General features: G+C 47.0%; 10 protein-coding genes across 10 annotated transcripts; 5 read left to right on the top strand and 5 right to left on the bottom strand.

Moving 5' to 3' along the window:
• Window positions 1-432: 432 nt before the first annotated feature.
• On the bottom strand, window positions 433-1385 carry HOO65_010266 (ubiquinol-cytochrome C reductase-like protein; the record flags this gene model as incomplete). Its single annotated transcript, XM_071006055.1, has 3 exons — window positions 433-528; window positions 656-818; window positions 1273-1385. 3 exons carry the CDS (start codon window positions 1383-1385, stop codon window positions 433-435), a joined length of 372 nt encoding a protein of 123 aa, XP_070862088.1.
• Window positions 1386-3243: 1858 nt separating this feature from the next.
• On the top strand, window positions 3244-4499 carry HOO65_010265 (Mitochondrial nicotinamide adenine dinucleotide transporter 2; the record flags this gene model as incomplete). The annotated part of the gene is made up of 2 exons (XM_071005905.1): window positions 3244-3700; window positions 3754-4499. The coding sequence occupies 2 exons, from the start codon at window positions 3244-3246 to the stop codon at window positions 4497-4499; spliced, it is 1203 nt and encodes a 400-aa protein (XP_070862087.1).
• A 981-nt stretch (window positions 4500-5480) lies between these two features.
• On the top strand, window positions 5481-6844 carry HOO65_010264 (ER membrane protein; the record flags this gene model as incomplete). The annotated part of the gene is made up of 2 exons (XM_071005845.1): window positions 5481-5993; window positions 6074-6844. 2 exons carry the CDS (start codon window positions 5481-5483, stop codon window positions 6842-6844), a joined length of 1284 nt encoding a protein of 427 aa, XP_070862086.1.
• Window positions 6845-8017: 1173 nt separating this feature from the next.
• On the bottom strand, window positions 8018-10297 carry HOO65_010263 (putative pre-mRNA-splicing factor ATP-dependent RNA helicase prp43; the record flags this gene model as incomplete). The annotated part of the gene is made up of 1 exon (XM_070999680.1): window positions 8018-10297. The coding sequence occupies one exon, from the start codon at window positions 10295-10297 to the stop codon at window positions 8018-8020; it is 2280 nt and encodes a 759-aa protein (XP_070862085.1).
• Window positions 10298-10916: 619 nt separating this feature from the next.
• Window positions 10917-13430, top strand: HOO65_010262 (Protein arginine N-methyltransferase; the record flags this gene model as incomplete). Its single annotated transcript, XM_071005474.1, has 4 exons — window positions 10917-11033; window positions 11093-11705; window positions 11769-13186; window positions 13251-13430. 4 exons carry the CDS (start codon window positions 10917-10919, stop codon window positions 13428-13430), a joined length of 2328 nt encoding a protein of 775 aa, XP_070862084.1.
• Window positions 13431-14924: 1494 nt separating this feature from the next.
• HOO65_010261 (LSM domain-containing protein) lies at window positions 14925-15467 on the bottom strand (the record flags this gene model as incomplete). Its single annotated transcript, XM_071006199.1, has 4 exons — window positions 14925-14994; window positions 15065-15220; window positions 15359-15396; window positions 15462-15467. The coding sequence occupies 4 exons, from the start codon at window positions 15465-15467 to the stop codon at window positions 14925-14927; spliced, it is 270 nt and encodes an 89-aa protein (XP_070862083.1).
• Window positions 15468-15858: 391 nt separating this feature from the next.
• On the top strand, window positions 15859-17673 carry HOO65_010260 (Lariat debranching enzyme; the record flags this gene model as incomplete). The annotated part of the gene is made up of 3 exons (XM_071005663.1): window positions 15859-15921; window positions 15982-16083; window positions 16144-17673. The coding sequence occupies 3 exons, from the start codon at window positions 15859-15861 to the stop codon at window positions 17671-17673; spliced, it is 1695 nt and encodes a 564-aa protein (XP_070862082.1).
• A 137-nt stretch (window positions 17674-17810) lies between these two features.
• Window positions 17811-18438, bottom strand: HOO65_010259 (Skp1 family protein; the record flags this gene model as incomplete). The annotated part of the gene is made up of 3 exons (XM_071006171.1): window positions 17811-17832; window positions 17993-18139; window positions 18266-18438. The coding sequence occupies 3 exons, from the start codon at window positions 18436-18438 to the stop codon at window positions 17811-17813; spliced, it is 342 nt and encodes a 113-aa protein (XP_070862081.1).
• Window positions 18439-20274: 1836 nt separating this feature from the next.
• Window positions 20275-21295, top strand: HOO65_010258 (small ras-like GTPase, rho family; the record flags this gene model as incomplete). The annotated part of the gene is made up of 3 exons (XM_071006025.1): window positions 20275-20565; window positions 20636-20839; window positions 20918-21295. The coding sequence occupies 3 exons, from the start codon at window positions 20275-20277 to the stop codon at window positions 21293-21295; spliced, it is 873 nt and encodes a 290-aa protein (XP_070862080.1).
• Window positions 21296-24425: 3130 nt separating this feature from the next.
• HOO65_010257 (Aldehyde dehydrogenase) lies at window positions 24426-26042 on the bottom strand (the record flags this gene model as incomplete). The annotated part of the gene is made up of 3 exons (XM_071005733.1): window positions 24426-25448; window positions 25515-25914; window positions 25981-26042. The coding sequence occupies 3 exons, from the start codon at window positions 26040-26042 to the stop codon at window positions 24426-24428; spliced, it is 1485 nt and encodes a 494-aa protein (XP_070862079.1).
• Window positions 26043-26702: the final 660 nt, after the last annotated feature.

Raw genomic sequence — 26702 nt, 5'->3', positions numbered from 1 at the left:
AGCGATCTGAATAATAAATCAAAATTTGCGGAATTCATTTGTTTTATTACATGAACAGCAAGATCTTTACTTTTGGTCTCCCGGGCTCCTTGGATGCTGGTTTTTTTATAGCAAGATAAGATGGTATTACAATTGCTCGCTCAGATGTGGACTGAATGTGAGTTGTATAGGAGAATAAGAAAGATACAATATGTCGTTCGTAGTGGGAGAGTTAGCGAGTTTTGAAGAGGGCGGTGATTTCTATAATAGAACGGGGATGGAGGAAGGGAATGGGCGGAAGTTTAGACATGAACGACCAGCCACGTGCCCAACGGTGTGGGATATCAATCTGACGAGATGCGGGAATACAAAAACGTCGGTAGTATGTTGTGAAACAGGCTATGAGCCGGGAGAGAAAGAGGTTGTTGCAAGCAAGAAAACGAGAATGGACATTTAGTGGCTCTTGATGACCTCCATGCTGTCCAGAGCCTTGCGCTCAGCAATCTCGGCACGGACCTGGTTGATGATAGGCTCTAGGTAAGGCATGTCCTACGAATAAGAGTCGTTGTTAGAGCACAGTGCTGGGGGCTAGGTGATTCTAAGCCAGAGGCGCAAGCCAAGGCGAAGCAAAATGTAATGGAGGCCAAGATAGAAGGGTACTTGTGGAGAAACTTACATCTTCAGGCTTGGTCCACTCGGACTTGGGCAGCAGCTTGTTCTGGTAACTGCACTGGACGGCACGGCGGATACGGAAGATGCGGTCGTAGTGCTCCTTCTCGGACAGACGCTTCAGGGCGATCTGGGCAACCTCGTTCTCCTCCTCCCAGAGGTCATCGGCCCTATTATTGGAGAGCAAGCAGTTAGCAAGATACTGGGATTGATTCGCTGGCGATAGCCAGGAACATGATTTGGTGCAATTGGTCTGCAAAATGGTTGAATGCAGCCGTAGATTAAAAGGTCGGTCGGTATTGGCAAATTGACTTGTTCGCGTCAGGATGGACAATCCAGTCCCCCGCCAAGTAAATATTCGGAGTTTCGATTCGATGGAAATTTGGAGAATTAGGAAGGCGATATATTTCTCAGCCGCGAATTCCGTTTGAATAAGATTTCAATCGTGCAAAGAAAGCCGATGTCCTGGTGAATGCAATGCTCATTTGGTGGGTTGGCTTAGAAGTGGGATAACTATCGTGCAGCTGATGAAGACGCCGTGGACGAGAGCATGTGGCGATAGACCAATTGGACAGAAAAGATGGATTGAATAGTCGAGATCTAGCAAAACCGGAAATAACTTACTTCAAGCCGAGCTGGCGGTAGCCCTGGGCATTGCCATACCACTGAGCAACGGGAGTCAGGGCACGCAGCAACCACGGGCGTTCGATGACAAACTTGGCAGCACTAACAGACATCTTGGGGACAAACAGAAGATGTGATTTCGGAATGAATGTAGAAGAAAGATTGTCAAGAGTGGAGAGAAGACCGACGCGAGCCACGACAAAATAAGGGACGAGAGCGGAGGAAAAGGAAAGAGAAAAGTCGGGAGGATCGGGGTGGTGATACCAAGGGAAAAGAGTGCTTTTTTCGTCGCTAGGATAAGGCAAGCCTTGCTCCGAATAGGCTGGACCAAATAAAGAATGTGGAGTGGGTGGCTCGAATTCCCTTGATGCTGATTTGTTGAGGGGATGAAATAGAGATCACGTGAAGTTACATAAGCACTGAAAAATTGCTCCTCTTATTCTGATACTGGCACAATTTTCTGCGCCTGGGGTTCACAAGAGAACGACAATACTGCGGCGGCATCCGTTTAGTGTACTGTCTGGCCTGTATACATGCACGAGACCGAAGGTTTTTGCAAAGGTCTTATGTTCAGCCCTTTATCTCGTCATCTTCTAGCCTACATATAGCCTTGAGCAGCGAGACGTTAATCAAGTACAATCCAAAGTTTTTTCGCCGGCGGGACTTATCGGAATAATGTTTCTCTATCTATAGGCCATCCTCTAGAACACAGGGCTTGATGTCTAACTTATAGCGGATAAACATCCCTGATGCCACCAACACAAGCGATCTTAAGCCTGTAGGAGTTCTAGGCTCACTCTATCAACTGGTTCCCAACGTCAGCAGCATGGAAGGTTGATGGCGTTGCATTGAGAAGAACCTCACATCTTGGCCGCATGTTTATTACAGAAATGTCAGTGAAACCGCATGGCGAAGGCGGTTGAAGGTAGCTGATCCTCATCCTCCAGCGTCTGTAGTACATTCCAGTATTTGTACATGATATAGCACAGCACACACTAAGTTGGGGGGGCTCGTTGTTCACCATCAGCTACATATATGATGCTGACCAAAGAAAAGTCTCAAAACTTCCGCTCGCCCAGGCCAGTTTAACTTTAATATTTCCTTGTGTCCAGCTGCAAGGCATGCCGTTTACCTCAATGTTCTAGCTCATGGGGATACTATAACTCAACGTAGTTTTCGTGATATTTTTGGCCTATTACTCAAGGCTTCTGGGACCGAAGGCAAAGTACAAGGCGCTCCAGTTTTCTTTGTTTCTAGGCAGTGCTTATGTTATGATCCTCTCTCAACCCAACTACTGTCAAACTCGTCTGTTGTATACAAGCTCACCAGCGAACGGACTCCCAGCTCTTTGTCATTTTTTTGGCCTATTAATCCATCTCACCAAGCTTTCCCCCAAAAAAAACTTGCTATTACACTACCCTCAAATCACTAAATCTATTTCGCCTGTTGATTTTTTTCTTTTTAGACTTGCGGAATCCACAGATCTACAGCAAAAGAAAGGCGGGCTTAGAAGAAAGCCAACGTTCGCAACAGATATAGTAGCCAGCTTTGTTGAAGCAACCTACCTTGTACCGAATATAATCTGCTTTATCAGCTGTCTGCTGCCCGGCCATTCACCACCGTTAAGCTTTGCATAAACGCCGTTCATCGCATCATCCCACCAGTAAACCCAAGGCCTCAATTGTCGAACCTGTTCCTACCAATCCGCTCACAGACTCTTCCTTCTCCTGCGAGGCGAACGGCTGGCGGCTTGGAAAATAGTCAAAAAGTGCCGGGGCCGCGCGGGACCTCTTCGGGTTCCTCCATGACCATTCTCACAGCCCTCTTGAAGCCGCCGACTGCAAAATCCCACTCTAGTCCCTCGATCGCCGACCGAAAAAATAACCGGCGATAGCCTGTGTTGCCGCCTCAACACTTCCCCCTTTACACTCAATAGTCAGCTTCATCCCCCCCTTTGCTTCCGCTGCCCGAATGGCCCATGACGAAGCTCAAGAGTTCGCACCTACGACCTCTGATCCCTCGGCAATGGGTTCCCCAGAGCCACCATCTGTCACTACCGCACACCTGAAAAGCCTTTCAATCTTGGATCGCTTCGCACTTCAAGCTTCCGACTCTCAATTCAATGCCCTTTCCGGCGCGACAGGCGGCTTCGCAGCGGGAATAGTCACATGCCCTCTCGATGTTATCAAGACAAAACTACAGGCCCAGGGCGGATTTATAGCGGCAGCAAACCCGGGACGAAATCCGCATTCAGTACAGCCAAAGGTATACAATGGCTTAATAGGCACGGCCAAGGTGATCCTACATGAAGAGGGAGTCCGGGGCCTATATCGCGGTCTCGGCCCGATAGTGTTTGGCTATCTCCCTACATGGGCAGTATGGTTCACAGTATATAATAAGAGCAAGACAAGACTAAAGGAGTACACTGGTAGGTTTGCTCACTCGCACCCACAGCTCGAGTTATCGCTGCTAACTGCATAGATAATGGCATTTTCGTCAGTTTCTGGTCATCCATAATAGCAGGCGGCTGCAGTACCGTCGCAACAAACCCCATCTGGGTTATCAAGACCCGGCTAATGTCGCAAAGCATTAGCGCCCTGTCAGCAGCTCCCAAGGCCAGCGGGCCTTTACCGCCAGTCCACCCTTCATCTCAGACACCATGGCACTATAGGTCAAGCTTCGATGCTGCTTATAAGATGTACACGACTGAAGGCATCCGTTCGTTTTACTCTGGCTTGACGCCTGCTCTACTGGGGCTGACACATGTTGCGGTCCAATTTCCGGTTTACGAGTATCTACGGGTGAAGTTTACTGGCGTTGGCATGGCCTCGGCCTCAGAAAAGGAGAGTAGAGAGCAAGAACACAATACCTGGCTTGGTGTGCTTGCTGCCTCTGTAATTTCCAAGATTATGGCTAGTACCGTCACATATCCTCATGAAGTTCTTAGAACTAGACTACAAACTCAACGCAGGGCTGTAGCAACAACCGTGACGCCAGTTGGTAGCATTGTGTCAGAAAGCCCACCAGTCAAGTATCGCGGCGTAATCAAGACGTTCCGCACAATCTTGCATGAGGAAGGGTGGAGGGCTTTTTATGCTGGACTTGGAACAAACATGATGCGAGCAGTCCCAGCTGCCACAGTGACGATGCTCACATATGAATACTGTATGGGCGAGCTCAATGCCGCCCGACTTCATGGGCTAGAGACTTTGGAAAACCGGGTTTGAGCACGTCAAAGTTTATGTTGAGGTAGGGCTTCTTATTATATTCTTGGTTTTTTTAGTTTATTATATTCGTCAGACGCAAACAAGCGGCTGCATACGCATACATATGATTACATCATATCTTTTGTTGTAGCCATAAACATGTTTCATTAGGTCATCTTGGGTTTTGAGCAGTCATCCTTATCAGTACTAATCTGAACTTATGTATGCTCCTTTCGTCATCGCTGGTCTCCCGTGATGTCCTCTTAAGAAAGAAGCTCCAGATGAATGTTAGGGTTACTAACTAGTTCTGCCAGACTTTTGCCGAGCCAAATTCATCCAGCTTAACATGTCTCTTGATCCTGTTTTCTCCCTCCAAATTAGCTTGTGCTTTGCTTTGCTTTTTAGTCCGTCCAGCTCAGCCCGTGACATTTTACTGCATTTGTGTTAAGACCTGCTGTCCCCCCTTAAAGGTTAATTTGAGTTACTGCTCTACCAACCAAAAAACAAATACCCCCATCTACGAGCTGGGAGCTCGAATTCCAGCGCCTTTTTATATACATGTGTGTATGCAAAATCTGTCCAGACTACAATCTGTTTCTCCGACACCCTTTTGGCTTCTCGACCCATTGATCGAGCTTCTATAAGCACCGGGTTTGGCCCTTGAACCTCTTCGACTTTATACAGCCATCTGTTACCCCGCGACCGGCTTTTTCGTGCTCCCGAACCTGCGACTGTTTCGTTTCGCCCTTATCCTTGGCCGTCCGTCTTCCTCCGACCTTCAGCATTTCTCTCGCCATCCCTAAAAAATCAATCGGCTTGCCCTGATCTCCTAGCCCCCCAGAAATATTTGGTGACAAGCCTGGCATTCAATACAGCCCTGGCTGCTTCTTAAAAACTGGCGCCCAGCCAAAAATACTGTGCATATCCCACCATCCCAACTATCCGAGAGACGACGACCTTCATACACTTTGCGGCTAGCTGCTGCGATACGTTCTCATCACGATGCTGTGGTTCTTTCGCATCGTCTTCAGCGCGCTTTTTTTACTGAGTATCGTGCTGTCAATCCCTATAGCCTTTGATGTTGGCGGAAAGGACAGTGGATTGGCGTACAGTCTTGCGCTTTTCAGCTTCTACTTCTTCTACTCTGTCTTCCGCCTCATAACTCCACCCGAATCGCGTGTACGCTGGACAATCACCAATGTCATTCGTCTCTCGCAGTGGTTGGCGATTCCCTCGCTGCTCATCTGGGCTTTAAGCACGTTTGCTGTCGATGTTGGCTCTGCCTTCTTGACGGACCGGAATCTTGCCTGGGGCGATGCTGACACTTGGTCTGTCTACGTATTTGGACAGGGCGGGCTTGTCGAGACTGTTGCGCTGGGAGGCTGGGACACTATGCTGCGATACTCTAGCCCAGTCTTCCAGCTGCTAGAAGGGTTTTGCAGTCTGCTTGTCATCCAAACGGCTGGCCAGATGACAAGATGGTTGGTCAACCGTGGCCGGAGTGATACTTGGATGGTAAGTTATAGCATATACATGGAAATGAGGGCTTTGACTGTATCATATCGTTGCTCGTTCTAACCGCTCTGACCCTCTAGATTGTTCTTCTTGTCATCTCGGGCTCGATACTCGGCAGCTCGGGCTACTTTCTGTGGCGGGTGGTTAACTTCCCTCAGATCACTACTGTTGATGCCTCTTTCATTGGTGTTACAATGACCACTGCCATCTTCCTGGGTGGCTATGGAATAACTAGTGGCAAGGGCAATGTGGTTGAGGCCTCTCTTCTGTTTGCCTACGTTGTCCTGTGCATCTATCAGATCTTCACTGACTATTTGCCCTCACACGAGGTCTTTGTGGAGCATCCTTTGCAGCCTGAGTTCCCGCCACTGCCCCCCATCATCATGGCGTCATACTCGACCTTTTTGCACATTATTGGCTCATTGCCTGCTGCGGTACACTCTTTTTTTGCGCTACTTTATGCTGCCTTCCAAACCATTACACCATCGGTTGTGATCTCACTGACTTACCGCACCATCATCTTCTACTGTGCTACTCGCATTATCCCTGCTTTCCGCGAAAGCGGATCTCGTGCCATGCTGGACGAAGATTCTTTTGAGGATACAGCTGATGGTGCAAACAGGGCTCTAGGATTCCTTTCGTGGTTCTCGCCTTCGTTTCTCATTGCCATCTACACTAGCTTGCTTCTCCAGCACTTTTCTGCTAGTGACGACTCGGATGGGTGGACCCTTAGAGCTGGAGATGCAGAGGGCAGTGTGTGGCGCTGGGTAAACGTCATCGCAGTGATCTCGCTTTATTCATTTGAGTTGTATCTTGGCGGCGAAAGCTCGAGTCATTGGAAGGTTGACTGAATGATTTCTCAACCTGGCAAATGTGTCTAGCTATTTTTTCTTCCCTTCGAGACTGGGCTACTGATAATGACGCTTGTTCCAATTTGTAGCTATGCCTCATACACGATGATGTGACTGCTGCTGCATCTCTTTTGAGTCACGGCTTCCTTTCGTCCGACCTGACTGTCTTTGGGTCTTGGATGGATATCTATATAACCTGCCTAACCATCCTGCAGATGTATATTCTCAGCATGGGGCTGCCAAGGGTCAACGTCAGTTCACGACCCCTTAAAGTCGCAGCATCCCATCGCTAGCTACTTTGGCATGTCGCCATTTCAATTATCTCAAATCCACCGTTACGAAGTTACGCATCCTCATCACTTTGTACTAGTTGCAATTTCTCGGTAGCCTTCGTCACTTCTAGAATTGAAGCTGGGCTTCTCAGCAGCATACAGTTCGCTTTACCTTTTGAACCTTACCGGTTACGTTCAACTGTATTAGCCTGCACACGCCTCTCCTGCTTTCCCTGTTATCTTTGTGATATGGTAATAGCCACGTCGAAGCCATCCGATCCAAGTGCTACACTCGAAACATCCAACATTACTCAAGCATAGATAACACCATCGCCATTATGCATGCCATTAGTAACGAGGTTAGCCGGAATCTAGGAACTGCGTTCATTTCTCTCCTCTCGTGTTGAATTTTCCTCTATTGATATCCTATTTCCTAGTTCATGTTTCTATTTTACTCATGTTCGTCTTGACCGTCATGACTTTTGTTTTCCTTGATAGTATTTGAGTTTTAGATACCTTGAGGAGAGAATGGCTTGGTTCCGAGATGGTAGACTCTTGGTTGGTCTTTGTTTTTACTTGGATGTGTTTTATGATTCAAGACTTTGCAACTAAGGAATAAATCTTTAACTTTTGGTATCACTATGCTCGATGTTGCCCAGAGGAGTTTTCTTATACATGCAAACCAGACAAAATTAGACCACTCATTTGTTAAGAGCGTATGTAGTCTACTCACCCACGATGTGTAAAGTGATATGCTATTATCCAAGTAGAAAGCGTTCATATCATTTATCTAATTTTTGGCTCTTGAACAAGAACCCTCATGTGAAACATGGAACATCACAAAATCTGCATACACAGAGTCAATCCCTTCTTGCAGACCTTTTGACAAAACGCTCGGGCCCTACTTTCTACGCTTCATATCCTCCTTGCGCTTCATACTGTGGCTAGCACGCACTAAAGCTTGGCGCATATCGCCAGCCCTGATTTCCTCCAGGTCATAATACGCAGGTGCAAGCTCCAACAGCCACTGCGGCTTGATGCCAGTGACTGTCCTGATATACTGCTGGGAAGTGAGAACAAACTCGTTGTACAAGACCCAGTCGTACTCGACCTTGAGACCAGTAGAGGGGTGCAGGCGCACCGACTGGTCGTCCTTGACAGTGCGGTAAACCTTACCGGATGAATCGCGCATGGCTACCTGCATAAAGAAGCCAGCAAGTAGGGCGCGACGGATGTTGGTGTAGTAGGATTCGTCATCGAAGTGTGTTGAAGCAAATTCAATGTCATGCTTCTCCATGAGGCGCTTTAACTGCGTACGCACGTTGTCGGCGCTCATCAAGTGGCGGTAGGACAAGAAGTGTTCGTGGCACCACTTTTTAACATCAGCCGATGAGTCCATAGCTATACCACGATAAGCGTGGTATGCGTTAAGGAGTGTAAGGTGGTCGCCATCAGGGTGGGTGAATTGCGCCTTCATGTCATCAGCGCGCTTACGCTGGTTGGCAGGACGCACCCAAATTTGAGGAACCGAAAGAAGGGCTGTGATTGAAAGAATCTCGTTAGTGCAGCTGAACTCGGGAGACGAGATCAGCATGACGGCTAGAGAAGGATCTAGAGGGAACTCTGATGCAAGGCTGCCCAGGGGGGTGATTTTGCCATCATCATCTAGACATGCGAGATAATTTAGCTCTTCTAGGGCTCGCATCATAGTCTCGGGTGCAGGAGGATCCATCAGATCAAAATGTACCAGATCCTCAACACCAAGCTTCAACAACTCTAGCACTGTGTTAGCTAGGTTTGAACGCAGAATCTCAGGATACGTCTGCTCGATCAACTCCTTCTTGAATGCATTTTCAGTGTACAAGCGGAAGCACTTTCCAGGCTTAGTACGACCCGCACGGCCGGCTCTTTGCTGTGCAGAGGCTTTAGAGATGGGTGAAACTAGCAATGATTCAACTCTGTTGCGGGGGTTGTAAATCTTCTGCTTGCTAAAGCCAGGGTCTACCACGTAGACAATGCCATCAATGGTGAGCGAGGTCTCAGCAATGTTGGTTGACACAATGACCTTGCGGCCTGGCCTGCCGCCTGACTTGAAGGGAGCAGGGGCTTTGGAAAAGATGCGCTGTTGTTGCTGGGGAGGCAGAGTGCCATACAAGGGGTATACTGCTAGCGGGCCGGCGTCAATTTCTTGAATCATTTGGTCCGTCTCAATGGTAATTTTACGGCAGGCATCTTCAATCTCCTCTTCACCAGTGAGAAACACAAGAATGTCGCCCTCGGGCTCTGAGGCGTGAATTTGGAGAACGGTCCGGATGGCAGCCTCAACGTAGTCTCTCTCAGGCTCAGGAGTGTAGAAGATCTCGACAGGATGGGTACGACCGGGAACAGCGAGTAGTGGAGCATCGTTGAAGTATTTCTGGAACTTTTCGGCGTCAAGAGTGGCAGACATGATGATGATCTTTAAGTCGCGGCGACGCATGGAAATTTGCTTGAGAAGGGCCATAAGAATGTCGGTAGAAAGTGTGCGCTCGTGGGCCTCATCAAGAATAATACAACAGTAGCGTGACATGTCAGGATCGTGCATAGCTTCACGCAGAAGCATACCGTCGGTCATATACTTTAGAACCGTCGATTGGCAGGTCTTATCCTCAAAACGAATGCTGTAGCCAACTTCCTCGCCCAATCTGACATCCATCTCATCGGCAACACGGGAAGCAACACTCATAGCAGCAACACGACGGGGCTGTGTGCAGGCAACCATCTTTCCGTTTAATTGTGGCAACTCATCGTAAACCACATACTGGGGAATCTGTGTTGTCTTTCCCGAGCCGGTTTCACCCACAAATACTAGGATTTGCGTCGAATGGTACTTGTTGAGAAACTCCTGGCGCTGTTTGTGGACGGGGAGATCGCGACGCTTTTCGAGAATAGCAAAGTATTGCTGGGTATGCTCTTCGCCGTTGAACGGATTTTCTGGCAGGTCCTCGATTTGTTCGGCCTGTTTTGCAGTGGTGTTGCGAGGCTCGATGCCCTCAAAGGCGGTGCCAGAAGTAACGAGGTCGTCATTCAAGTGGTTTAGATAAGGATTAGACTTCTCTGACGGCTCGCCAGCCATACGAATCTTTTTGCGGGAGGCGTTAGAGTCTTCGTCATCCATTGAGCGTCTCGTTTTATCGACCATTTTTGCGAAATGCGAAGGGCACAACCTAGATATAGGACAGAAATTATAGAGATGAATATATCGAATAAGGACAAGCAAGCAAGATGTTTAAGGAAGCTGCGAGAAGTAGGCCATCCAATCGCCGAGGGGGGGACTTCAAGCAAGGTAGATGCGAGGCTGGACTGATAGCAAGATGAAATTCAAACGACCATCAGAAGAAAAAAGTTCAATAGCCTTGAGATAAGAGAGGGATGATCTTATCGGATTATCGATAAGACACAGTGTGCCAATTTGAAATAAGCACTGTTGTTTAGGGTTTCCTGTCGGGAATACAGGCGCCTGCATGTCTCTACAGCGAAGGCAAGTGCAATATTAAGTAAAGAGTCTTCTTAACTCTAAACATAATTTTACAGGGCGTGTGTTTGATATCTTCATGTATTGTCTATGTGTGTGCTATTGCTTTGGGATCATTTACCTATTATAACCCACCTGAGGTTACACACATAACCCTAGTAGAAAATCCTTCGTATATTTATTGCCCCGCGATGGGTCACAATACAAGACTGGCAAACACTTACTGTTGGTCTCCAAAGACCTTTTAGTTATCAAACTCCTCCCATACAAGATTGTCGCTACAAAGATGGATTACAACCAGGCCCAGGAGCCTACCAGGCCCAGAATCCTCCTTGGCTATCATGACTCGTCTTTGGAGCAGCCGCTAAACGATCTTCAATATGGCAAAGCCGTCAACCAGGGAGTGAGTTGCTGATCTACACTATTGGGTTTATTGACATGCTTGACTAATGTATTGCTTAGATTTCGTACTTGACATCACCCATCACAAACTCTCATTTCCACCAGAGAATCACCGAACTTGTCAAGAATCATCTCCAGTCTCTTAAGGAAATCAATAGCAGCGCCACTGCCGACCTCACTGCTGCTATCCCCGACCCTATTATCCCTCCTCTGACTACTAAGGACACTTCTTTGTTCCCTAGCTTCAGTGTCAGCACTTACAATGCTTGCACTAGCTCATGGATTGATCTCGCCTCACCCGATCCTGTCATTGCCAACATTTCCCGCCAGGTGCTGAATCTTGAGCTTGCCTATGCTACATGGTGTGGTGTGAGATCTATAGTGATTCATGGCCCTAGACAAGACTCAGCTAGAGGAAACGCAAATAAGGGACTTGCCCAATATGCGCGTGCTATTCGCGAGGCGTTGACGGTTGCTAGCCGCCAAAATATCACAATCCACATGCCTATGTACCGTGAGCCTGGTTTGGATGATTCCAGCCCGTCTCTGACAGAAACTGTTCATGGGACTGAGGCCGCATCTAAGAAGTCCTCTGAAATTGCGCTGTTCAGTGTCTGGGACTCATGGCACTTTGTCCGCACCTTTTGTGAATATAACCCACGTCTATTTGTTGGTAAGTTACTGCCTATCTATACATTCATTTTTGAGCGCACATCCCAAACTGACCAAAATTTAGGTGTTCGTATGCCGAAAGTAATGGCTGAAAAGGAACTTCAGACACGCTGGTTCGCGGAGCCGCTGAATTTCATTTCCATGAGCCCTGAGATCTTCCAGGCAAACAAAGCAGGTTTTCCCTCTCTTCCAAAACACCACCAAGAATTAATATTTAGCTACATGCGTCTCAAGACAACCCCTTGGGTTTTGCTCTGTGACATTGATCTTGACCTTTCGGCAGGAGATCCGGGTGACGCCTTGTCCAAGAATGAGTTCCCTACCCTGGCGGATTCTGTCCAAAAGGCTGATCAAAGGAAGCCCGCGGCGGGTTCTTCCTACATTTCATATATGCAGTGGCTTGAATCCCAGCAAAACCCTTACTCGAACCTCGAGAACAGCACTTTCATTAGCTTTCAAGACTGGCTTCAATCTCCTCTTCAGCCCCTTTCAGATAACTTGGAATCTGCTACTTATGAAGTTTTTGAGGGCGACCCGGTCAAGTACAACCAGTATGAGGCTGCTCTAGTAGAGGCCCTGACTGAGTGGAAGGCACTAAACAAACCTACTTCTTCCAAGTCAGGGGCTGTTGTTGTTGCCGTCGCTGGTTCCGGTCGTGGTCCACTAGTAACTCGTGCTTTGAGCGCTAGTAAAATAACTGGTGTGCCTATTGAGGCTTGGGCTGTTGAAAAGAACCCTAACGCTTACGTTTATTTACTTCGCCAGAATGAGTTTGTTTGGGAGCGTCAGGTCACCGTTGTCAAGACTGATATGCGCGCTTGGAAGGGACCTCTCCTTTCTGAGTCTACCTCTGAGAAGCCTGTATATGGCAAAGTCGATATCCTGGTTTCAGAGCTTCTAGGATCTTTTGGTGATAATGAGCTTTCGCCAGAGTGTCTTGATGGTATCCAGCATGTCTTGGCCCAGCCTCATGGAATTTCCATTCCCCATTCATACACTGCGCACTTGACGCCACTCTCTACCCCTAAACTACACCAAGACATTCTACACAACAAGGTGCCCATTGACCCCCATGCTTTCAGCACGCCCTATGTCGTACAACTATACTCTCATGATTTTGTTTGTGACCGTGGCGTTCCTGGACACGCCCGCTTCCAACAGACATGGGAGTTTTCTCATCCCATATCCGAAAAGACTCTTGCCCTAATTGAAGCTCGCAAGTCTGGCGGTGTTATAGGTGGTGGTGGCGGTAGTATGGCAGGCGCCGCTGGCGTTAATGACCACAACTATCGTCAATGCCATTTGACATTTGTTGCACGCAACAAGGGTGTTGTCCACGGCTTGGGTGGCTACTTCGAGTCTACTCTGTACCAAAAGCAGATTGGCGAGCCAACCAAGATTGAGATTAGCATTCTGCCCGAGCAAATCGATAAAAAGAGCAAAGACATGACCTCATGGTTTCCAATCTACTTCCCTCTTACTGTAAGTGTTTCCCTGGTAGCCGTGACTAGCTTATAGCATTTTATCCTAATACTTATCTTTCTAGAAACCAATTGATTTCCCTGCCGACTCCGAGATCGAAGTCTTTATGTGGCGCCAGACCAATGATACCAAGGTCTGGTACGAATGGCAGGTGGAAGCGTACACTTGGATTGGTGAAAACCAAAGAATCAAGATTGGCACTTCAGAGCTATGCAGTAGTTATACTGTAGCTTGCTTGATGTGACGTGGATGAGACAAGAATAGAAGGGTAAAAGACAAAGGATAAGGCCCCTTGTCCCACAGCTAAGCTCAAGATCTAGGTCTCTCGCCAGCGTATTCGTTGGCTAAAAGTTTTTTTTATTTCCATAAGGATGGGAGCGTCTCACTGCTGAAATGTAAATTGACAATTTTGGTGAACGCATGACGAACAATGTACGACAGAAGTAGTACATCACGCACTGAGAATTATTGTCTTCTTCAACCCTGTACGTCAAGCCTCCTGGTTGAACAGATGTCAAAAGTAGCAGGTCTACGTCGGAAATTGAAGCTATTTAAGGCGGACTCGAGCTTGAATAAGCGTAAGACACGGAAGCAGTTGGCTTTCTGGATAGATCCCAAGGCTCTTCTCCAAACCTCGGATGATTCAAGTACTTTTTCTACATCTGGTACTTTCTGTAGCATCCTCAAAGCTTATACGCAAACCTTTGGCTCCATAGCCTTAAAATCGTTCTACATGCTGACCAGCAGCTTCGTTCTTTTGGCTAGTTGCAGGCCGCCTACCACTTGAGTGGTTAGCTGTACTCTCATCGCTTATGGCACTTGTCGAAGTCTCCATGACCAGCTCTGCCCGCCATAAAATGGCTTAGCTCCATTCCATTGAGGCCCTTGTATTGGGAAACTCGGAAGGGCGGTTCGGTGGAGATATCGGTTTCGAGTAGATGATGTCCCCTTTTGTCTCTTTCCACCATTTCTCACACTTCAGATGTAGTTGTGCCCCTCCATCTTCGTGCTCCTACGAACCTTTTACTGTGTTGTTGTTGTTGTTGATCTTTGCAACCTCAGTTCTGCTTGAGCATCTGATGGCTCTTTGCCTTCAATGCCTGCCAGACCTTACTTGGTGACTATACTTGGCGTCCACCCTCGTCTTGAGCTTGAACTTCAGTTTTTGGTTGCCTAGTATTGCAGCCAAGAAGGTTTTCCGCACTTGAACTTCAACTCTTGTCGCACAAACTGAAAATCTATATAACTAATGCTATCGGGATTTCCATTCAGAAAGTGATATCCTCATTAGTGTAGTGGTGATCATACCTGCTTGTCACGCAGGTGACCTGGGTTCGATTCCCAGATGGGGAGATTGATGTGTGGCGTTTGCTTGCTTTTTGCCTACTGAAGTAGGAGTATAGCTCTGATGAAGTATTTTTTATTCAAGATAGAGATGAAGAAGATAACTAACAAATTCCTGTCTCTCTGACATTAGATCTCGTAGTTCACAGAAGGAAAGGGCACACATGCTTATTCAATCATACAGGAATCAGAGTCTATAAAAAACAAGCCAGGCAGGATATGGCGTGTGATATCAAGAAAGATGACGCAGGAGAAAGAAGATGGGGTGAGTTGAGTGCACACCTGACATGGGGAGCTACTTGATTCGCCGTCTTCAGGACTTGTCCCCTAAAATAAACCATATCGTTTCGTTTCAAAGACAAAAAGCAAGAGTGTAATGGACGTTTTCGCGTGTTCAATCTGACATCTTCACATCTTTGGAAGACTCTTGGTCGGCACCACGTATCCAAAGAACGTTGTTACACCTATGCAAGCACAGTGGGTTAGGTTAGTCAATGAGTCTTCTGGGGGGCACAGGCGGATAGGTAGACTTACCGAATCAGAACCTCGCCTAAATCGCCAGTCTTCTTTTGGTCAATGAACTCCTGTGCACCACTAAGCTGAATGTTCATGTACGAGTCAATAGACACCAGACGGCCCTTGTATTCGGTCTCTCCCCATTTGAGCCGGACAACAATATCCTTGCTGATACTGTTCACAGAGTTAAGTTAGTCATGCATAGGCCTATGTATGCGCGGAACGGTCTTGCCAATATATGTCGCCCCGTTTACAAAGGCAGCAGCTTCTTGTCTGCCTCAGTCTAACGAAATGGAAAAGAGAATAACGTACAGCTCCTGGAGCATGGGGCGGGGGTTTATCGGTGCGACCTAGTATAAATTGTTAGAGCTAATTGAGCATGAATTCTCTATAATGCTTAGGTTCTCGAACTTACGCTCATATTTGTGACTGATTGGGAATTGGTGGATAAGGCTGAAGTTTAAGCTTGTCGCGATCACAGCCTTGGCTCTAGATTTTTGGGTTGTCTCTAATGGCTTTCTACAAATCGGCCTGTTCTGCCGGGTCTCACCGCTTTTCAAGCCAATATTAGGGTTAAAGAGGGAAAATCAGATAATCTGAACAAACGTTGTCTTTTGTTAATTTACCGACTAAATTGGGGGTTGGTTTTCTAGAATTGGAATAGAAAGACTAGAAAATTACGTGTCAATACGATAATTTAATGTGTCTTATGTGGAACTTGTAAATAGTTTACAGTTATTAAGACACAAGCTGTCTGTTTTGACTGAGGCATCAAACCCCCACCATACACCATCAACGTCTGTGGGAAAAAAATGGCTGAGCCAGCCATCAAGCTGCTGCAAAGCCAAGGCGTCAGAGTTGCCGTTGAGGGCTGTGTGAGTAGTCCTAATCTACGTGAAAGATACAGCTGTATGCTAATATTTCCCCGTGAATAGGGCCATGGCACGCTTAATGCCATCTATGAGTCTGTGAAAGCCTCATGTTCTAAGCGATGTTGGGATGGCATCGACTTATTGATTATCGGCGGAGACTTCCAGGTAGGCTAGAATGAATGTAGCTTTTCGACAGCTGATACTGATTAATATGATTGAGTCTAGGCTGTTCGCAATCCTAGAGATTTGAACGCCATGTCAGTGCCGGCTAAATATCGTGAGCTGGGTGATTTTCACGAGTACTATAGCGGTAAACGCAAGGCCCCATATCTCACGCTCTTCATTGCGGGAAATCATGAAGCTAGCAACCATCTCTGGGAGCTTTTCTACGGTGGATGGGCTGCGCCTAATATCTATTACATGGGTGCTGCTAACGTGCTCCGCCTGGGTCCTATCCGTATTGCTGGGCTTAGTGGCATTTGGAAAGGTCGTGACTACCAAAAGACGCACTTTGAACGCCTTCCATTCAATAGCGACGATGTTAAGTCCTTCTATCATGTTCGCGAGATCGACGTGCGACGACTCCTGCTAATGCGCACCCAAGTCGATGTTGGCTTGAGTCATGACTGGCCACGGGGCATAGAATGGAATGGCAATGCGAATCAGTTGTTTCGCTGTAAGCCATATTTTGAGGCAGAATCTAAAGATGGGACTCTTGGAAATCCTGCCGCTACGTATGTAATGGACAGGCTCCGCCCTTGTCATTGGTTCTCGGCGCACTTGCATTGCAAGTTTGTGGCCCTGAAGACCCATGAGCCTGCACCAGAGCCAAAGAGCCATGAAGAGAACAAGCAGCCAACATCTTCTTCTGCTGCCACAGCAGTTATTGCGAGCAATAATGATGAGATTGATCTGGATATGGACTCTGATGCGGAATCTCCAGTGGCTGCGCCCAAAGTTGTGGCTACTACCAAGGCTTCTGATCAAAAGACCAAAGACGTTGTTGACGAGAGCATTCGGGCCCAACTCCCAGCTTCATTTGCTGCCCCTCCTCCTGTTTCTTCAGCTCCCCTTGAAAGAAAGACTCCCGGCCAGCCAGTTCCTGAGACGATCCCCAACACTGAAACTCGGTTCTTGGCTTTAGATAAATGCCTCCCAGGACGCCATTTTCTGCAGCTTCTTGAAATCCCTCCCTTTCACCAGAACCAACTCGAAAAGTATCCGCCAGTAGTCAACGGTACTGGAGGCTCACGCTTTAAGCTCCAGTATGACCCGGAATGGTTGGCCATCAACCGTGTTTTTGCTAAGCACATCAAAGTTGGCGACCCAGCGGCAGAAAACCCGCCGGACCTTGGCGAGGAGGCATATATTCCTCTCATTAATGCCGAGAAGGAGTGGGTACAGACTGAAATTGTCGACAAGAATCTCTTGGACATCCCCGAAAACTTCGAGGTTACAGCTCCGGTGCACATTGCTGGAGAACCAGAAACTGTGGAGGACCTTCCCCTAGAGTATACTAACCCACAAACATCTAAGTTCTGCGAGCTTCTTGGCATCCCAAATCAATGGGATGCATCGGAAGAGGAAAGAGCCCAACGTCAACAGGCCGGGCCGAAACAGAGCGACTTCAAATTCTCAGGCGGTTCTAGAGGTAGAGGCGGGGGCAGGGGTGGAGGCAGGGGTAAGAGGGGAGGAAGAGGGGGCTGGGGTGGAAACAAAGGCCGCGATAGTGGTCGTGGACGGGGAAGATGGTGACCACGTAGTGATCATTGTGATAAGGGGCCCCCACTATGAAAGGATTAGTTGAGTGTAACGTGAGAAAGTAACTGAATCATTGAGTTGGCAAACTAGCTACATGCAAATACCCCCAAGAATGGAGTTGTTATTTCATATTACTTGTCAGGCGCCTTGAAGCTTTGAGGATGGAGCATAGTAGTGATTTCTTATCCTCCCTCTTGTCGATGGATACGCTGTTGCCTTGATTATTTCGGGCTAGTGGCTAGTTGGCGAGAGGCTGGCCGAGGCAGATGTGTTAGTAGTGACTCTCTATCGGATGGCTATACAGGATAACAACCTACAGTCAAGGCCAAGATAGTCGGAAGCTACCAGGAGCTCGAGACAAAGCTCAACAGGAATATCCATATTGGGGACATCGCCGTCATAGTCTTTCCATCGAAACCAATAGTGGAAGTAGTCCACAATAAGATCTAGAATAATACCACTATGATTGTTAAGTCAGCCAATAGACACTCGGTAAGGTGCCTTTTCGGCAAACAGAAGTGGCAGCAATGTAACATGTCCCTTGTATTTTAGGAAGATGGACCCATCTCAAACCCAACTTGCATACCTAATTTCAGGAAACTCGCAAACACCAGTGATGCCCTCTTGGAAGTTGCTACATTCTAGCATGCCGTTAATGACGGGGCTGAGCCGAGCTAGTTTCCGAGCGACAACAAACTCATAGCCATCTCCAGAGACGAGAGTGACGTAGTCTTGTGGCGAAATGTTAGAGGTTGTCATCCTGAGGATGAATTGAATGGCAGATATATAATAAGTTACGGGCCGGTGTTTTTAATATATTTTCATTTCCAGTGAGCTATGCAAGACCATTGGTGGGCTTTCATGAAGAGACTCGTATAGCTGGAGAAGTGGGATGTTTATATGGAAAAGACTCGCATAGAAAACAATTTCAACTTGGATAGATCAAACACTGAACGCCACATTGTGTCGTTTAGTTCTGTCCAAGGCAGCAGCAACCAACTAGGCTAGATGGTAGCTATAGACAACGAAGACTAAGTATGACTATAGTACACCTGATAAGTGGGGCACACGCAGCACCTTATCTATAGTGCTGTATAGATAAGCATTCATGTTATTTCTTAGTCTTCATCCTACAAGAACTTACCTACCTCTACAGAGGCCGACCTTCACCTATGTTCTGTAATGCGCATATCACATATCCACTCCACCGAGCCGTTTTGTTACGAGACCTCTCAGCCAACTGCTACTAGCTGTCGTATGCATAGCAACATTGTTGGTGGGGTAGCCGTGCTACTTCAGACTTGTGGAGCAAGTAGCCCACTATAATGGATCTTTTTATTCTCCTTTTTTTATAAATTTTATGCTTTTCTTTTCAGCTTGCACAAGGCTGTGTTTTGTCGGGAAGGGGAAAGGGAGGAGCTTTGAAGCTCAAATAGGTGGGGATGGGCGCTAATTGAAGACAGTGGTTGCCTGGTCAACTATTTACTACCTGTTGATTCCTCAGATTCCTCAGAACTTTCTGGTGTTTCAATAGCAGCTGATCTCTTATTGAATCGATATTTTCTCCCACGCAGTCCTGCCTTTTAAGTGGACTATTTTTCACCTTTCTCTCTTAGTTGAAAGGTGGTCGGCCCTGGCTTTGATCTTGTTTCCGTGCTTTCCCTTGCTGTAACAGGTAACTGCAAAAACAAACAACAAACTGAAGGTTGATTGGGGCTTTTTAACTTCCTGCTTTTTTCTCCTGCTGTTGCTTCCTCCTCTTCCTATACTTTATGTCCCTCCTTCTCTCCTGGTCCGTTTTTTCTCTCTTCTAACATCTCCTACTCCTTGATATCTCTTCATCAATCTTCATACTCTGCATCAAGTTTCTCTGCTTGTTTTGCTGCTTGCATTCCAAGTCTTCTTTCTCTTCGCTTCTATCACTCGCTTCTTCTTTTTTTTTCTCCTCGCCAATCCCCCTTCTTGGCTTTGCTCGATTTGAGATCGACAGCCGCGAAGCTCCATTTCGCCTACTACTAATCTTCTTTTTTTCGCCTTTGCCTTCGACATCTTCGCCCTACCGCTGGAATTCTATCAATCTCGTGGCCCCTCTTCGTTTATTTCTTTCCCGCTTCCGCTTCCTATTTTTTACTTGTTCTGCATTCCCAATCCCGCCCAGACCTGTTACCAACCAAACAAGGCCATCTATCTAATCCACTGTTCAGTGCTTGTCCTGTTTCCTCCAGATACAACAACACAACACAACACACAAGCAAACACAACAATTAGAAACACGACAAACCCATTACTGCGCTGCCCAATTCGTGTACTCATAGCCTCTTTTTGCGCGGCTTTCCGCAACTTTCCTCTGCCGTCTTCGTCTGAAAGGAGCCACTTTCAGGCCTCATAGTAGCGACAAGGCTGAATTTGCCAAAAAGGAAAACAAATACCCTTAAAGTCTGAACAAGCTACAATATAAACCCAACTGCAAATATTACCCTTTTTTCTCGTCTTGTTTACTCTTGAGAAAAGGCTCCCTGTGGATCCTTTACTGCAAAACCTCGACAAGTACATCAAGTTTTGAGTGCCGTTTTTCTACGCTGCTCCCACTCAGCTATGACCTCGTACCAGCAGCGCAACTCGCACTACTCTCAACCTACTGAATCGCGGTATATGGAATCTCGACACCACTCTCAGCACCACAGCTACAACAACTCACAAGATCAGCGCACGCGGTCCAGTGAGGGCACCGTCAGTACCACTATGAGCTCATCCAGCGATCGCCAATCCGACAACACCCAGGTTACCGAAGGTCCAGCCTTTTCCAAGAAAATTGTTGTCGTAGGAGATGGTGGATGCGGAAAGACGTGTCTTTTGATCAGTTACAGTCAAGGATACTTCCCCGAGGTATACCTTAACCACAAACTCCGTCGTTCTAATATCTTTCTATACACTAACTAATGTGCCCTCCCTCTAGAAATATGTTCCCACTGTCTTCGAAAACTACATTACCTACCCTACTCACAGCGAATCTGGCAAGACTGTCGAATTAGCTCTTTGGGATACAGCTGGACAGGAAGAATACGACCGCTTGAGGCCGCTGAGTTACCCCGAGACTGACCTGATATTCGTATGCTTCGCTATTGATTGTCCTAACTCCCTCGAAAACGTTCTTGATAAGGTAAGAAAAGAAAATTCTTATGCTATTTATAGCAGAATGCAGTAAACAACCAAAGTCGACTGACATGTGATTGATTAGTGGTACCCTGAGGTTCTACACTTCTGCCCCTATACGCCACTAGTACTTGTTGGTCTGAAATCGGACCTTCGCTTCAAGAAGTCATGCATTGAAATGTTGAAAACACAAGGCTTAACGCCCGTGACACAAGAGCAAGGCATGGCTGTGGCCAAGAGAATGGGCGCTCAGTATGCTGAGTGCAGCAGCAAGGAGATGATTGGAGTTGATGAAATCTTTGAACAGGCCATCAACTCTGTGGTGGCCAACGACCGGAAAACGCTTGAGGCCGAGCTTGCCAAGTCGGGCAAGTCCTCCAAGCTTCCCCGCAGCAACACCAGCTCAGTCCCGGGTGTTGTTGGTCAAATCAAGCGAAAGAAAAGAAAGTGCCAGTTCCTGTAGGACTTTTTTTTTTCTTTATTGTTCAATGTTCATAAGGGGGCGTGTAGCGTTGCCAGTGGCCCGCTTACCTGACGAGGCATGACTTGGGATGAATGGGAGATTAGTGGAGGAGGAGAATAATGCCTTTGATTTTTTTTTTCTTTTTTTTTGAATGTTTGACTGCTTTTTCTTCACTTTACAGGAAAGACTTGGGAATTTTTTTTGTACTTGCTCCTCATTTTATCTTGATTTCTCTTTATTCATGTTTTCTTGTCTTGTTATCTCCTTTGAGCTGTCGTGATGCTAGGCCGAGAATGAAGAGATAAGAAATGATGCCTAAGTCGTCGTCTATTGATCTGATGGCTTTCTGTTTAAGATCTCTAGCATGCAGAGACATGGCCGCAAAACTCGAGATAGATTATAGGACCCTGATATAGTGTAAAGTTATACTGAAGTAATGAAGTAAATTCGGGGCTAGCATGTGTCTACAGCATTTTCCTAAATATATGAAGTTGGAGTTGGTTGTATATGGCTCCTTGGCTAACCTATCAGACATCAAGTAAACCTAGTTCATCCTAGCCTGTCTATCTATCTATATCTTCTTATTCTCGAGTATCTTCCTGCTTGACTCTGCTTTCGTCACTCTCCTCGCGCTTTACTTCATCATCTTTTCCCATAACCCCTTCAAATTGAGACCAGAGTGCTTCGACAGATGAGAACTCATTCCCAACCTACCAAGTATGATGTTAGGAAAAAGACCCTTTTGTCTACACTAATTAGGGCTTTGTAATAGCTCTATAGATAACTCACAGCGATGACTGCCTCAAGAGAGCGGTTTAGATTGTTCAAATTGGCGAGGACATTGTTGAAACTCTGTGGAGTGAGCAAGGAAGAGATGGGCGTTATCCAGTTAGTCAGCAAGTTTCTGTTGTTATACACACAACTAAAGAGTTCCCAAAGCGGTTCCAGAGAGATGACAGGAAGGACGTTTACCATCAAGACTCACCAAGGCAATGTCTGAGACCAGGGCTTCCCGCTCCTGTTCAAAGAAGGACTTTTCTCTACCCCCGGTGTGTGATGAAGCCATTGATGCGGAGAGAGACAAGATAGCAGGGAGGGGGGGGGGGGTTTCTTTTAGGTTTACGTTATGTCGACCACTTTATCCGCCTGTTACTCTTTTTGTGTGTGGAAACAGAAAGCCAAGGCCAACAAGTGCCGACAGAGAAAACAGGAGATCTTCGGCTCTCTCACGAGTTGGGGATATTTCGGCTTCCGGGTAACGCAACGTGGGGGGGAATTAAAAGACACGGCAGATTACAAGAGAACAAAATGCAATACGCAGCAAAAAGGGATGAAAAGGGATAGAATGCGAGAAACGTATACAAGCGGAGGAAACGTGAGATTACTTGGCGAGACGACAAAGAACTGCCGACAAAGAGGAAAGGGGACAGAGAACCTCGAAGAAAGCCTAGCAAGGATTTCAAACGTGGAGAACAAACAAGTATGTTCCAAAACAAAACCTTCTCCCCGCAATCTAGCACAACAAAGAAAAATAACTCGCAACTTGTAGCAGCAGCGAAGTCGAGACGAGGGGTTGTTGGAGAGCATCAGACAGCCAAGCAAAACAATTAAAAGAAAAAAAAAACAATATTGAGATATCAATTCAAAAAGAAACGTGATGAAGCGACCCCGCGAGGATTCGAACCCCGAATCTCCAGAGGTTTTCGTGTACCGAAATCTGGCGCCTTAACCATTAGGCCACGAGGCCGGTCGCTGAAAATTGACTAGTTATCATGTTATATAAGGCACCGTTTTGTGGGCGACCTTTTTTTTTTTTGCACCCATTGCATACGAGCTTCTCTCGCCCAAAACCTGTGGTCAGCCCTGCAGAGGGTTAATTCTGTCCGGTAACCAATCCGGCGTCGTTTGATCTTAGTGATTCCAGTAGACGTTAAATATATTCAAATCAAATCAAAATTTTTTGCACCTGAGATCTGTGGTCAGACTTGCAGAGGGTTAGTTCTGTCCGGTAACCAATCCGGCGTCGTTTAATCTCTATGATTTCCGTAGACGTTAAATATATTCAAGTTCAAGTTCAAGTTTCTTGTGCGACCAAGTGATCTTTGCAACCGCTGGCAGCCTGGAAGTGGCAGTGGAAGACGACATCAACCACGCCGCTTCCGTCCAGGACATGCCGTTATATTGCTGTGGAAACCAAGTAGGTAGACGTTAAATAATACAAACAACCAAACAAAAGACCAAGTAATCTACGTCGTATTGCTGTAGAAAACTAGTAGGCAGACTACGGCACTGTTGCGGAAATCTAGTAAGTGGACGTCAAATAAACCAAAAAAACCAATAGCCCGCCATATTGCTGCAAAGTAACAGCAAGTAGACGCTCAAGGATGCAAACAAAGACCCAGTAGGGGATGATGTTTGATCCAAGTGATTCCCGCAGACGAGAAAGATACTGGTGCTCAAGCTAAAACGGCTTCAGACGAAAACAGTGTTCATTTTGCCAATAGCAATCATCCAGCGTTAGTTACTCTTGTAAACCTCAAGTAGAGTGAAGTCGAGTAAAACCACTGTTCTTCTATCTATTCCTTTTTTTCATTGGTTGATCTTCATGATTTCTGTAGATATTAAACATATTCAAGCTCTAAGAAATAGATCTCTGATCTTGGCGATTCGCATAGCGAGGGACAAGACAATATAATCAGGCTCTTGAGCTCAACAATAAAAATAATGTGAAAAAAAAAAAACATTTAACCCACGAGCCATGCCCTGTAATCCCCTATACTCCAATAAGACAAACAATATCAGGGCATGGAGGGGGCGGGCCAGAACATTGTTGGAGAAAACAGGAGCTACCCCAATCTTAACAAGCTCTCAATATTCACCTGGATGATCAGCACGGAAGAAAAAGTCAAAACAAACAGCAATTAACTATAACTATCTTGCTAGATAACTGATCGAATAAAGACCGCAAAAATGGACTGATAATATCACATCCAGGTATGGGAAGAACAAGAACACAGAAAAACGCCTAGATAATCAAAATCGAATAACCAATCCCATAAAGCCCCAAGCATTAGCATCACACACGTAAACAGTACAAGGCATCCAAGTTCTCAAGAACAGAGCTACACGCTTAGTGGTTGGGGATGCGCATGGTGACAGTCTTGCTCTCGGTGTACATAGCCAGAGCAGCTTCGCCAAGCTCGCGGCCAATACCAGACTGCTTGAAGCCACCGAACGGCAGCTGGTGGTGCAGCTGGTTGTAGCAGTTAACCCAGACGGTACCAGCCTTCATAGAGTTGCTAATGCGAATAGCTGTGTTCAGGTCTCTAGTGTGGACAGCAGCAGCCAGACCATAGTCAGAATCGTTGCCCAGGTCAATAACCTCCTGCTCGTCCTTGAACTTGGCAATAGCGCAAACGGGGCCGAAGATCTCCTCACGCATAATCTTCATGTCAGGCTTGACATCAGCGAAAATTGTTGGCTGAATGAAGTATCCAGTGTCACCATGACGGCCACCACCTGTGACTAGGGTAGCACCCTCGGTCTTTCCGGCATCAATATATCCCATGATACGGTCGTACTGCAGCTGCGAAACCTGGGGACCCTGGAAGGTCTCGTCGTGGAAGGGATCGCCAACCTTGTTCTCCTCGGCACGCTTCTTGAAGGCAGCCAGGAACTTGTCGTAGATGCCTTCCTGGACGTAGATGCGAGTACCGGCACAGCAGCACTGTCCATGGTTGTAGTAAATACCAAAGTTGACCCAAGAGATGGTCTCCTCGATGTCGGCATCGTTCATGACAATGTTGGGAGACTTGCCGCCAAGCTCCAGAGTCACCTTCTTCAGGTTGGACTCGGCAGCGGCCTTCATGATGGTGCGGCCGACGCCAGTAGAGCCAGTGAAGGCGACCTTGTCGACATCCATGTGGTGGGATAGAGCGTTACCAGCAACGCGACCGAAGCCGGAAAGAAGGTTGAAAACACCAGCGGGGAAACCAGCTTCCTTGACCAAGTTGGCGAAAACCAGGGCAGACAGAGGAGTCTGCTCAGCAGTCTTCAGAACGATAGTGTTACCGGTAGCCAGAGCAGGGCCTATCTTCCAGGCCAGCATCAGAAGAGGGAAGTTCCAGGGAATAATCTGGGCGCAAACGCCAATCTATAGTGAGTTAAGGTAGAAGGTTAGTACGTTGAAACAGATAGTTGGTATTTGGACAAAGCTTACAGGCTCGTGGCGGGTGTAGCAGAACATATCGGGGCCAATATCGATAGTCTTTCCCTCGATCTTATCAGCCCATCCACCATAGTAGCGGATGCAACCAGCAACTGAGCCAACGTCACCACGGGCGTTGGTAATAGACTTCCCGTTGTCCATGGACTCGACGGCAGCAAGAAGGTCCAGGTTGTTATCAACTAGATCGGCAAGCTTGAGCAGCATTCGGCTACGGTCGCCGGGGGAAGTCTTGGCCCAAGTAGTCTTGAAGGCCTGACGAGCAGCCTTCACAGCAATATCGACATCCTCCTCGGTAGCTTCGTGGACACTGCAGATGACCTGCTCGGTAGAGGGGTTGATGACCTCGAAGGTCTGGTTCTTCTTGGACTTGACCCACTCGTTGTTGATGAAGCTATAAATAAAGCGTTAGGGTTAGAAGCCGGAATCAAGGCGGGTTCCAATATGTGGTTGCACCTACAGGCCAGTGGGTTGCTCGTAGTTGCCAGTAATAGGCGTCTTCAAAGTAACGGACAGAGACATCGCGGATATGTTGCTTGGGATAGAAAGGTAGAGAGATAAATAGGGTAGAAGGTGCTATTTCCAAGCCAGTGACTGTGGGAGAACTAGAATGGTGAGATCTGGTAGACAAGCACAGCTTAGAACTATCAGTAGTAAGGGATTTGAGAAGATGAAAGAATTGGATTATAAGAAAGAAGATTGAGAAGTCGATGATGGTGAAAAGAGACCAACAGCAACTAAGCATGGAGGGCAACTAGCCTTTTATAGACTTGAGAAAGAACGCACGTCACTTGCGAGATAGGAAACAGCAGAGGGCTAACTAAGATTACCGTACTTGCCTTGGAATCTTTGCCTTCCCACTGCACGCCCTCCCTTCTTCCCCACAATTGCAAACAGCCCTGGTAGAGGCTTCAGTTACCCCAAACGTCATCCATTTCTCCTCCTCACTTTTTTTATTCTTTAATCATATCCTTTGTCATCATTTTAATCCCACCCCTCCCCTCCTACACAGAAGAGAAAATGGAGTGTGAAAACAAGGAGACAATAAATTACAAGTCCGGGGTGGGTCGCTATGGTTGGTGCGTTGCAGCTATCCGAAGCCTTGACTTGACGTGGGCGGAGACGGAGAAAACAAAGGGCTGCAAAAAGGAGCCCCGTTGGGTCGCCTAAGCCAGATTTGGC

This window comes from Ceratocystis lukuohia, assembly GCF_044167205.1.
Source record: "Ceratocystis lukuohia strain C4212 chromosome Unknown Supercontig1_pilon, whole genome shotgun sequence".
In the NCBI taxonomy this organism is placed as follows: domain Eukaryota; kingdom Fungi; phylum Ascomycota; class Sordariomycetes; order Microascales; family Ceratocystidaceae; genus Ceratocystis; species Ceratocystis lukuohia.
This window is presented reverse-complemented; position numbering and strand designations above follow the sequence as displayed.